Here is a 13,509-nt window from a genome sequence, read left to right as displayed (position 1 = left end):
ACAATATTGATCATCATGTTATAAGAGGAATATCCTTTTCACACTAGGAATTGTTATATTCTGAGCACATGTAGCTTAGCCTAACCTATACAACTGATCATGAATATTAAAGGGATGTATGAGATTACAAAAAATGTGTGTGTTATTATTACAATGTATAAGCAATTAGGAAGCACAGCAACTCAGCCATGAAATGGCAGACGACGTAAAGTTACAGAGCTGGTGTGCCGAGTGCTGAGACGCTTAGCGCATAAAAGTTGCCAACACGCTGCTGACTAAGTAACTAAGATAAATGCTTCCAATAATGGCCAAAGCCACAAAGCCCTGTGTGACGTAAATATAAGGGATGTACTGGAAAAATACAACTAATAAACCTACAAGAAAAGGATTATTGTACGAATATGAACAATAAAGTTGTATTTTTAATCACAAATATTATAAAACATGAATAAAAAATGGAAAGGATTATATGAATGCCAAAAAAAGAGGAAGTGGTGTGTTTATCACAGCACAAAAGTCAAATTGTAGTATATACCAAATACTGTTTATAAAAAAGTAAGAGAAAAAAAGCCAGATTATTCAAATCCAGATACATACAGTGCCTCCAAGCTAGTATTACATTTAAAAAATATATCGTGAGTACTATGCTATATAGCTGCTATCAAATAGAAAAAAAAGTGCCTAGTGCAGAAATAAAAATTGATCAACCACTTTAGATATCATGATAAAGAGGTTCGGGTTCAAATATTTAGGCAATAGACAGCAAGGATGTGAAAACCTTAAAAGATAACTTTTAATACTAATATGATAAAAATATGCCACTCAAAAAATAGAAACGAGTCACTAAGCCAGAGTGATAGCTGCCAGTAATATAGCTCAGGGACCACCCCTATGCAAATATCTTAAAAAATGTGTTTGAAACAGCCCTGCTGTATGGAGATCAAAAATTCCGGATAGATTCTATAACCGAGGGAGAGTAGATGGACAGGGATCAATAACAACCCTGTGTCAAACAAAAACCCTCTGACATATAGATTTTTCTCAATAGGTATATACACCCAAGATAATCACTAAACATGTACTCATAAACCTCCAATTTGTCCAGTATCTAAGAGGCCATGATGATAAAAATGACATGAGAAAGTGATTGCATAATGTGTAGTTCCGGAACAGTTATCACAATTCAAATACAATTGTCCCTACGCGTGCCTACATGTGGGGTTACAACATTTTAGAAGGGGAAAAGAGATGTGACAATTATGTACCTGCAAGGAGGCGTTTACAGGTAAGCCACATGCTGTTACTAATTAAGCTCACATACCTTTGGGTATTTATTTGGACCCTGCTCTGCATCCCACTCTCTGCAGATTAGGACAGATAGTGGAGGCACCCATGTTTATCTTATGCACCTGAGAATACTACTTGGCTGAAACGCGTAGGGACATGCAAAAGGGAAAGTGCAGGGTCTCCATACAGGGCTAGCTGTAGACTGCCCTTGTGAGGGCGGGAGTTTTGTGGGGTCAGTCTAAGTGTGAGCTGGCAGGGATTAATAGGACCAGCTCAAGTCCCCACATTCTTTCTCAGAAGGAATCTCTGGACATTAACCTCCTCCCTCGGAAACAAAGAAAAAGTGGGTGAGAAAATTCCATTTTCTTCTATTGTCTTTGAATTGTGATAACGGTGTCGGGTCTGCACTCAGACTACACATTATGCAATCACTTTCTCATGTCATTTTTATCATCATGGCCTCTTAGATACTGGACAAATTGGAGGTTTAGGAGTACATGTTTAGTGATTATCTTGGGTGTATATACAGTGCCTACAAGTAGTATTCAACCCCCTGCAGATTTAGCTGGTTTGATAAGATGCAAATAAGTTAGAGCCTTCAAACTGCCAACGAGAGTAGGTTTTATGAACAGAAGCATAAATCTTACAAACCAAAAAGTTATGTTGCTCAGTTGAATTTTATTAAATTTTAAACATAAAAGTGTGGGTCAATTATTATACAACCCCTATGTTTAATATTTTGTGGAATAACCCTTGTTTGCAATTACAGCTAATAATCGTCTTTTATAAGACCTGATCAGGCCGGCACAGGTCTGTGGAGTTATCTTGGCCCACTCCTCCATGCAGATCTTCTCCAAGTTATCTAGGTTCTTTGGGTGTCTCATGTGGACTTTATTCTTGAGCTCCTTCCACAAGTTTTCAATTGGGTTAAGGTCAGGAGACTGACTAGGCCACTCCAACACCTTGACTTTTTCCCTCTTGAACCAGGCCTTGGTTTTCTTGGCTGTGTGCTTTGGGTCGTTGTCTTGTTGGAAGATGAAATTACGACCCATCTTAAGATCCTTGATGGAGGAGCGGAGGTTCTTGGCCAAAATCTCCAGGTAGGCCGTGCTATCCATCTTCCCATGGATGCGGACCAGATGGCCAGGCCCCTTGGCAGAGAAACAACCCCACAGCATGATTCTGCCACCACCATGCTTGACTGTAGGGATGGTATTCTTGGGGTCATATGCAGTGCCATCCAGTCTCCAAACGTCACGTGTGTGGTTGGCACCAAAGATCTCGATCTTGGTCTCATCAGACCATAGAACCTTGAACCAGTCTGTCTCAGAGACCTCCAAGTGATCATGAGCAAACTGTAGACGAGCCTTGACATGACGCTTTGAAAGTAAAGGTACCTTACGGGCTCGTCTGGAATGGAGACCATTGCGGTGGAGTACGTTACTTATGGTATTGACTGAAACCAATGTCCCCACTGCCACGAGATCTTCCCGGAGCTCCTTCCTTGTTGTCCTTGGGTTAGCCTTGACTCTTCGGACAAGCCTGGCCTCGGCACGGGAGGACACTTTCAAAGGCTGTCCTGGCCGTGGAAGGCTAACAGTAGTTCCATAAGCCTTCCACTTACGGATGATGCTCCCAACAGTGGAGACAGGTAGGCCCAACTCCTTGGAAAGGGTTTTGTACCCCTTGCCAGCCTTGTGACCCTCCACGATCTTGTCTCTGATGGCATTGGAATGCTCCTTTGTCTTTCCCATGTTGACCATGTCTGAGTGCTGTTCACAAGTTTGGGGAGGGTCTTAAATAGTCAGAAAAGGCTGGCAAAAGAGATCTTTAATCCACACATGTGAAGCTCATTATTCTTGGTGCCTGAACTACTTCTTAATACTTTTGGGGGACCAAACAGAATTCTTGTGGTTTGAGGGGTTGAATAATAAATGACACTCTGAATTAACTTTTAACGTTTTAAAAAAAAAAAAAAAAAGCCAAGAACAAAATTTGCTGCAGTGCATTTCCCACTTCCAGGCTGATCTACAGTACAAATGTCACAATGCCAAGTTAATTCCGCATGTGTCAACCAGCTAAATCTGCAGGGGGTTGAATACTACTTGTAGGCACTGTACCTATTGAGAAAAATCTATACTGTATGTCAGGGTTTTTGTTTGACACAGGGTTGTTATTGATCTCTGTCCATCTACTCTACCTCGGTTATAGAATCTATCCAGAATTTGTGATCTCCATACTGCAGGGCTGTTTCAAACATTTTTTTATATATTTACATAGGGGCAGTTGACTCGCCCCCTGGGCCGAGGGGCACCCAGAACCGGACTTCTGGGGGTTGTAGTATCCGTGGCGGTGACCCGGTCCCATGGCTCAGGGTGGTCAGGCCGATGGCGGTATTTTGTGGGTTTTAGGTTAATTGTCCGACTACGACACCCGTGGATTGCGGTCAGGGTGTACCGCCGCTGCGAGGCAGTCCGCTGAGGCTGGTGTGGTGTGCGCAGCAAAAGATGGGATAACTCCCCACGGGAGGAGTATGGCCTCAGGGCAGGGAATGTGGATGATGGGAGTGATGGTGCGCGGGCGTCCCAGCACTAGTAGTGCTGGTGCGGCGATGAGCAGGAACGACTCAGAGTCTTTGCAGTGCAGTTCAGGGTCTTTACTGGTGATATTAAGGCAGACCCTCCCGGGAGTACTGGCTAGCATAAGGGGCCTGGTCAGTCTGCGAGCAAACAGGAGTTCCCCTGGCCAGGTGGAGTTGTAGGCCTCACCGTCTATCTGCACTCTTTCTGGCTACCTTGCTGTAAGCGGGTAGAAGTAGCCCACGTCCCTGAGTATACCGTGTGGTGCTCACCCGTATGGCTGGTGACTTGGGGCCTTCTGTTAGCCTCCGCTCCTGGATGGCGGTGCTGGTCCCTTCCTTGTGACTGAGCCTCCGGGCTTCTATGGCCAGAGGACCTGGAATCCCCTGCCGGCTGGTTTCTGCTGCTGGGTGGATATCAGTCCCCACAGCCTCGGACTCCGGTGTCCGGTTATCATTTTCTTCTGCCAGGGCGAGCTATATCTCTGCCTAGCTTCCAGCCCCTGGTCTTCTGCTCCTAGCTCCAACAGAGCTCCTGCTGTAACTTTCCCTCTCCAGGCTCTGACTCTACTAATCCCGCCCCAGACCCAGTTTATAAGGGCAGATTCCTCCCCTCCCAGGATTGGGGCAGGAAGGGGTTGCATGCTTAAGTGCTCCTGACCAGAGAAACCTCCCACTTGCTCTCAGACGTAATATTTCTATTACTGTGGCAACCAGACCCCTGGGGTGCCACACAGTCTCTGAGCTATATTACTGGCAGGTATCAGTCTGGCTTAGTGACTTAGTGATATTAGTATTAAAAGTTATGTTTTAAGGTTTTCACATCCTTGCTGTCTATTGTCTAGTACACTGTGAGAACATTGGTTTGAGTGGGGGGTCATTACTCCTACCTTTTTGCTAATTCTTCAAATATTTAGGTTAGAAAAGTTAAACCAGTACCGCTGGTTACACCATTATTCCTGTGCCTGTGTTCCCTGATGAAGCAACGGCGAAACACGTGTTTGGCATAAGAATATGAGCAATAATGGTGTATCCAGCAGTACTTATTTAATCATAACTTTTTGTTTGTATGTGCTCTTCGTAACTTTTCCAACCTATATATTTGAACTGGGAGATCTTTGTAATGATATCTAAAGCGGTAACTCAATTATTTACTTATGTACTAAGCACTTTTTTCAATTTGATAGCATCTAAATTACATTGTACTTATGATATTTTTAAAATATAATATTAGTTTGGAGGCACTGTGTGTATTTGGATAATCTGTCTTTTTTTTGGTACTTTTGAGCCATTAGTGAACTTAAAGTTACATATATTTGGCATGTACTATAATTTGACATTTATTATTTGATTGAAACACTACTTCCTCTTTCTTGGAATTGATATGAACCTTTCCAGTTTTTAATCATGTTTTATCATATTTGTGATTTAAAAAAAACTGTTTTGCTTATATTACTACAATGGTTTGTGTTAGTCCTTTTCTTGCATACTGTATATGAATAGAGTTCTACATCTCCTCTGGCATTATTATCAACACAAAGACTGTGCCCTGGGAACTTCATTACATGGGTTTCCATGCCTGAGCAGCTGCATACAAGCCTAACATCACCAAGCACAATGGCAAGTGTCCAATGAAGTAGTGTAAAGCATGCCACCATGGACTCTGGAAAGATATTCTATGTAGTGACAAATCACGCTTCTCAATCTGGCTTTCTGATGGACAAGTTTGGGTTTGGTGAATGCCAGGTGATTGCTGCCTGCCTGACTCCATTGTGCCAAATGTAAAGTTTGGTGGAAGGCGTTGTATAAGAAAGATCATATTAGTGATTATTCTGTACAATTCTTTGTACAATCTGCTAAAAGTACAGATAGAGGACTGTAAAGGCACATCTGTAGAACAATGATTGTTAGAACAATGTCATAAGCAAATGTATTATTTTTTACAATTATTTTCAATAAAAACAGAAAAATCTTGCAATTTTCACAATGATCACTGGGCCTTATACCAGACTCGTTCTTCCTTCTCTGTTCAGGATAATTTTCAGCAGTCTCATTGTCATCACAGACAAGATTATAATCATAGATAACACCTATCTATACACAGCTGATAACATAGGACCCACAATTCACAATAGATGATGTTACTGCTTGTCTTCTCCCTCTCCCTTCACAAAGACCGTGTATAGTAGGAATCTAATATCAAGCCTAGGGACCACTGTGTATCTTGCAAGGTTTTTATTGTATTTATTTGTTTTTTATATATAGATATCAATGTGAAAAATAAATACAGTTATATGAAAAAGTTTGGGCTCCCCTATTAATCTTAAGCTTAATGTTTTATAAAAATTGGTGTTTTTGCAACAGCTATTTCAGTTTGATATATGTAATAACTGTTGGACACAGTAATGTTTCTGCCTTGAAATGAGGTTTATTGTACTAACAGAAAATGTGCAATCTGCATTCAAACAAAATTTGTCAGGTGCATAAGTATGGGCACCCTTATCATTTTCTTGTTTTAAATACTCCTACCTACTTTTTACTGACTTACTAAAGCACTTTTTTTGGTTTTGTAACCTCATTGAGCTTTGAACTTCATAGCCAGGTGTATGCAATCATGAGAAAAGCTACTTAAAGTGGCCACTTTCAAGTTGTTCTCCTGTTTGAATCTCCTCTGAAGAGTGGCAACATGGGCTCCTCAAAACTACTGTCAAATTATCTGAAAACAAAGATTATTCAACATAGTTGTTCAGGGGAAGGATACAAAAAGCTGTCTCAGAGATTTAACCTGTCAGTTTCCACTGTGAGGAACATAGTAAGGAAATGGAAGAACACAGGGACAGTTCTTGTTAAGGCCAGAAGTGGCAGGCCAAGAAAAACATCAGAAAGGCAGAGAAGAAGAATGGTGAGATCAGTCAACGACAATCTTCAGACCACCTCCAGAGAGCTGCAGCATCAACTTGCTGCAGATGGTGTCACTGTGCATCGGTTAACTATACAACGCACTTTGCACAAGGAGAAGCTGTATGGGAGAGTGATGCAAAAGAAGCCGTTTCTGCAAGCATGCCACAAACAGAGTCGGCTGAGGTATGCAAAAGCACATTTGGAGAAGCCAATTTCTTTTTGGAAGAAGGTCCTGTGGACTGATGAAACCAAGATTGAGTTGTTTGGCCATACAAAAAGGCGTTATGCATGGCGGCAAAAAAACACAGCATTCCAAGAAAAACACTTGCTACCCACAGTAAAATTTGGTGGAGGTTCCATCATGCTTTGGGGCTGTGTGGCCAATGCCGGCAACGGGAATCTTGTTAAAGTTGAGGGACGCATGGATTCCACTGAGTATCAGCAGATTCTTGACAATAATGTTCAAGAATCAGTGATAAAGTTGAAGTTACGCAGGGGATGGATCTTTCAGCAAGACAATGATCCAAAACACCGCTCCAAATCTACTCAGGCATTCATGCAGAGGAACAATTACAATGTTCTGGAATGGCCATCCCAGTCCCCAGACCTTAATATCATTGAACATCTGTGGGATCATTTGAAGAGGGCTGTCCATGCTCGGCGACCATCAAACTTAACTGAACTGGAATTGTTTTGTAAAGAGGAATGGTCAAAAATACCTTTATCCAGGATCCAGGAAATCATTAAAAGCTACAGGAAGCGACTAGAGGCTGTTATTTTTGCAAAAGGAGGATCTACTAAATATTAATGTCACTTTTCTGGTGAGGTGCCCATACTTATGCACCTGTCAAATTTTGTTTGAATGCAGATTGCACATTTTCTGTTAGTACAATAAACCTCATTTCAAGGCAGAAACATTACTGTGTCCAACAGTTATTACATATATCAAACTGAAATAGCTGTTGCAAAAACACTAATTTTTATAAAACATTAAGCTTAAGATTAATAGGGGGTGCCCAAACTTTTTCATATAACTGTATGTATCATTTTTTAAAATGCATTGAAAGTAAATACCTGATTTAAACAATAGGTCATTTTCTGATGACATGTTCTCTTTAACAGAGGAACAGCTATGGAGAATGATGGGCAGGCAGGATATGTGGGTGTCAGAGAGGTTGCAGCAACAATTCTGCCTTGGACACGGTGTATGCAAAGAAGACTAGAGCAGCAACCTGAATCTTTGCCTATTTTATAAGCTATCTACTGTGACAAACTTAACTATCACTACGACCCGCACATTAACTGCTATAATACTGCACTCAATGGACAAAAGTACTGACCTGAATGAGTAGCACAACTTTTTTATCTGTTCTATTCATTCAAGTAATTTGTATAATAAATTGGTTTAAAGGGGTCGTCCGATCTTAAACTACAAGTCTGCAGTCACTCTGTGTGACTGCAGACTTGTGAGTCCTCACATTGCACACACTATGCGCTGTGAGGATTCTCCGGTGTCGGGGGTGGCGGTTATGTGACATGCATACTACCAGCCACATTCGAACTAGACGTGCACAGCCTCGCTCAATGCAAGTGTATGTAGCAAGGCCAGAAACAGTCTAGTCGGAATGTGGCCGGGAGTATGCATTTCATCCACTTGCGATCACATGACTGCCTCCCCCGTCGCTGGCACCAGAGAATCCTCAAAGCATGCATTGTGCAGAAACAATTGCTATTTCACCAATATATTACGTGATTACATTCTCGGTATACATACCTTGATAAGTTTGGAAGACAATTTTAGGACATTATTCACAATATTGAGCTGTTCTTTCTTGTTTGGCTTCTTCTCCATTTTGAGATATAGGTTGATCTTCAGATGAAAAAAAAATGATGTAAAAATCCTTAAAAATTGTTATTATTAATAATACATGTCAACAATTAACCATATAAATAATAATTATTTTAATAGACAAAATGTTGGCGTTTTATTTTTACAGGGTGTGAGTTTTATTTTTATGGCAAACAAGTCACTTCAAAGTTGCCCATGTCATTTTTATGTTGGAAGATCACATTGGGAAGTGTTTGGGATCAGCGACTGTCAATAATGCATTTTAATCTCAAATAACAGGACATTTTCCACCCCCCCAAAACTGTCCAATAAAAACAGGATTTCTGGAATTTATGAAAAAAACAAACAATGAACATGTGGGCACTGATGCTCATTGGCATAGTGGAGACGGCAAATATGGATATGCACTGTATAATATCATTATGATACATTATGCCCAAATAGAGATTTTTATTGTGTTTTTTTATGACTTTAGCTCAGAGCTCATCAGTGTAGAATATTATACTGCTGCTTTGCTACAGATGCAATCTCATAGAAACAATAAAAAGTTATGTAGAGCTCTTTTTTTTTCTTTCTATTAATCCATTGAGGTTTTGAGGATTGCAAAAGACACAAAACTGTTTTCTATTTTCCATAGTGTATTTTGCAATCTAATTATAATCATGGTTCGCCTCAAACCGAATTCTCAAAATCACTCCTCAACATTGCAATTGTAACATCATGAAGAAGTAGTCCTGGAATTATGGAAATCACGGGATCGACAGACATGTTATTGATATGAAAATGATGAAAAAATGGGAACAAAATTTTCAAAACATCTCAATTTATTCAGCATCAAGTGAAGAAATAAATGCACAACTTGGCTGCTAACATTGAGGTGATTAATGGTTGTCTGAGGAATGTTGGACCACGCTGAATGCACTTGGGCACAAGTTTTGCTCCTGGCATTTGTAATTGCTGACCAATGACATTCAAGATGTGCGCAATGGGAGACAAGTGCAGAGACTCTGAAGGTCATGGTAACATGTTTAGGCCACATAGGCTGCTCACAGACCTGGTGTTGTTGTATTGAGAAATAGCTACTGGGACACTTTGGAGAAATGCCTGTACCACTGGTTCCATGATTGATCCATTTTGTATTACAATTGAAACTGAACATCACATACTAAGACTAAGGCATCAAACAGTGCCTTAAAAGCTCTGAAAAGCTGTCATTGGGCAAAGCAAGATGGCTCTCATACTTAATTCTGAATAAATCGAGATGTTTTGAAAATTTACTTTCCATTTTTTCATCATTTGCATGTCATTAGGGCAGCACGGTGGCTCAGTGGTTAGCATTGCAGCGCTGGGGTTCTGGGTTCAAATCCCACCAAGTACAACATCTGTAAGGAGTTTGTATGTTCTCCCTGCGTTTGCGTGGGTTTCCTCTGGGTTCTCCGGTTTCCTCCCCCATTGCAAAGACATACTGATAGGGAATTTAGATTGTGAGCCCCGATGGGGACAGTGCCCATATTGTCGGTAAAGCACTGTGGAATTAATGGCGCTATATAACGGAGTAAAATAAATAAATAAAATAAATTAACATGTCTATCTATCCTGTGATTTCCATAATTCCTTGATTATTCCTTTTTAGTGTTGCAATTTCAGCATTGAGGAGTGCATTTTCTGTTAGTCTCTGTCTGTTATGTATACTGCTACTAGAGTAGTTTATACCTGGTGCAAGGGTAATCATCCACATGATTTGTGTATTAGACTTTATAGGTTTACACTGAGAGATCTCTGCTGCTAAACCACTGTCGATCGGCTACATATTTTCAGATCCGCAGTGTTTTAATAGCTTGTTTAGATAGGCAGCCCACATTTCACAATGTTTTTGACAAGACAATGTGCTGTCGAGAAGAATGATTTCTTTACCCAAGCTAAAAAATCATTTCACATGATGGAGCATTTTGCTTGATCAGTGGGTGAATGACAGCCAGTTTTCACTTGATGATTATTGTTCCTGATAATAGTGCAGTGTAAATGCATCTTACAAATATAAAATAGATCTAAAATATACACAGGTACGCAAAAATTTTAAGCTTATAAAAAAAACTGAAAAAGTACCTTTGCCTATCTGATTGCTCACATGAAGATGGCACCATAGGTCATAAATATATTTTTATTATCATTCTCTTTTCCAGCTCTGTGCTGCACTGTTGTTTTGATGTTAGTGTAGTAGAAGGCAATGAAACATCAGAAGAACTCTTGCAGAATGTGCCATTAGTGAGGGAAGATTGCCATCTGCTGGCCAGGCGAAATCAAGCGGAACCAAGTTGTGCTAGAAGATTTGAAGGGGGAGTAAATTCAAATGCCGGATCTGATCCCAGGTGACCCACAGGAAGGATTTCCTGGATATAAAAGTCCTGCGTGCCAAACCACAGGCAGATTTGGTGCCAGGCTGCAGAGCAGACATGCTCTAGAGGTGCCGCAGAGCCCAGTGTGAGAGGCCTCAGCTGGACATTGCGTCACCCAATGGCCGGATGCCACCTGATAAGGTCCGGACCCGTCACAGAAGTGCCCAGAGTTCTGCGTAGGTTGGCCAGAGCCAGGACCCACGCTATGCACTGATTAAGTTCCCGGGATCCGACGTCGCCTGTCAAGAGCTGAGGTCTGGACCCCCTAGCCCCAAGCCTGAGAGACTGCCGTGGACAGTCAAGCCGAGAAGAGCTAAGAGAAGACTATGACAGGAGAGGCGTGCCAGCAGTAGCAAAGGAACAGCATGTGAGAGCAGGGCCGTCACTTCCAATTTTCATTTTGTCCCCCCCCCTCCTTTGGTGTGACCATTCTGTCTATCCTTGTGTGGCACTCCATTGTCCTCAAAAAATACCAGTTTCTATCCCTTCATTTCAGTGATGAACCTTCTTGTCTAATCAGAGATAATGCCTCTTTTAGCACCCTCTCCTCGGGTGTAAAAGATTAATATATGACCCGTGGTTTAAGTATATTGACCCCGTACATGCAGGTAAAGGGCATGTAGGGCTATACTATATAGTCCACATATTGATTACATTGTATGCCCCCCATAAGTTATAAGGGAGTACAGATGCTCATCTCACTGGCAATAGAGGGAGCGTGATGTAAAAGGATCTGAGCACCTTATCTGGCTCTGGGTCCATCGTCGCACACCCGGATGTGATGAACACATTCTGGAGCGCATTTAGTATGCGTTCCACTGAAATCCGGAAGTGCGTCATAGCCACACCTCCGGAAACCTGGAAGTCCGTCATAGCCACACCCCCGGAAATGACGCATGCGTGTCAGGCAGCATTCCAAACTGGAGGAAGTGATTTGTACTTAGGATGGGGATGGCAGCATGTGACACGCTGTACCCAATCCAAGTGCAGCGCTCAATATTTAAGGAGGGATCCTCCCATGTGCTGTAGCAGCGCAGATTAGGGGAAGAACTTTTTTCACCCCTGCATGGATGGAAATTTATGAACCCTATTCCCCTGAAGAATCAATATGAAGAAACGCGTCGGAGCGGTTCGTATAAGGTAATGCTCACCACAATGGAGATTGGACAATAGATGTTTCCAGAAATATGGGTGAGATCGTTCCGTTTACCTAGATAAATTTATGTTTCCCTACTATTTCACCCATGTCTGATTAACTGGGGATAATTATTGTAGGGTTACTAAGAAGGATATGGGTCAATTCCCTGCCTATTGGTTTGTTTATACAAATTGAATATCAAACAGTGAAGGAGGGCTAACATTGGGAAGACCCCAACACTATGATGTTCTGCGTGTTTGGTAAATAATCATGTTACCTTTGTATTTCTCCTGCCCAAAAAGCATCTCTTATAATATTTGACACTGACCTCTATGCTCATTTATTATTGAGGGGGTTAAGGTTCCGTATGGTCTTTGCTTTGTATCATAAGGTGCTTTTTGTTGAGTGACTATTGACTCTTGTTAGCTGGACTATCCTATTTAACACATACTTTCCTATAAATACGGAAATTTGTGTATTTTGGATGACCAGTAACACACGAGAGGTCACTTGAACATTTGATGTCTCTATATCGGGTGTGACATTTGAGAAAAGGAGTGTATGAGTGGATCACTCTCCTATTTTTTGTATTCATGTTAGTTTGTGAGCACTTGCATTTTAATAATTTTATAAATAATTAATAAAAGTTATATTTTAATTGATACACGGCTATTTCACTTCCAATTTTCATCTACAGTACAGGGGACAGTTGGGATTAGGACTTCAGGTTGGGAGGAGGCCGGTTGGTGTGTGGGAGGCTAAACGGAATCTGATTGACGATATCCGGAAGAGACTTGCGGCCTAGCGGGAAGAATTGATGACCCCCGCTAGGGACATATAGATAGAAAAAGAACTTAAGTGGTGACTCCTATGACTAGGTGCACCTCATTACAGAAAAGAACATTACCGTTATTTGCTGAAAAATTATTTTTTGTTAATTCAAGTTACTGTTGATTTTTATTGTTACTAATCCCTTTAAAATAATTGTTATACTTATAAAGTGGTTATATCAAGCCCTGACTGTTCCTGCCTCGCGGTCTCTGTGCGTTGCATTCCGGCACCTGTGTTACATTTGTAGGGATAGTTATTAGCCAGTTAACAAATGTAAAGGAATACAAAGTGGAATAATGAGTATTCACCTATGAATATAGGCAGAGGTATACAAAGAAATCATGGGACTCCATAGTCTAAAAGTCTAAAAGAATAGATAGCTCACAGTGCATAGGTGTAGAAACAGAAGGAAATACCTTCCAACTTTTAAAGACAAGAAGAAGTACACCTACTGCAGCAAAAACAAAGTACTTGAAGTACTGAAGCCCCCTAATGTTCTCACCCACTATGATACTCCTTTCATGACCCT

General features: G+C 41.1%; 1 protein-coding gene across 3 annotated transcripts in view; it reads right to left on the bottom strand.

Moving 5' to 3' along the window:
- The window catches only part of PHTF1 (putative homeodomain transcription factor 1), a 383,734-nt gene that overhangs the window by 31,355 nt on the left and 338,870 nt on the right, over window positions 1-13,509 (bottom strand). For all 3 annotated transcript variants that reach the window (XM_073667168.1, XM_073667167.1, XM_073667166.1), the window contains one exon: window positions 8,541-8,636. In XM_073667168.1, the coding sequence (XP_073523269.1) occupies window positions 8,541-8,636 (96 nt within the window). The remainder of the gene's footprint in view (window positions 1-8,540; window positions 8,637-13,509) is intronic.

The sequence above is a fragment of the Phyllobates terribilis genome, unplaced genomic scaffold (genome assembly GCF_046119375.1).
Source record: "Phyllobates terribilis strain yellow unplaced genomic scaffold, ASM4611937v1 Scaffold_2__4_contigs__length_985480577, whole genome shotgun sequence".
NCBI lineage: Eukaryota > Metazoa > Chordata > Amphibia > Anura > Dendrobatidae > Phyllobates > Phyllobates terribilis.
Note: the sequence above shows the minus strand (reverse complement) of the source record. Positions and strands in the feature narration are given on the sequence as shown.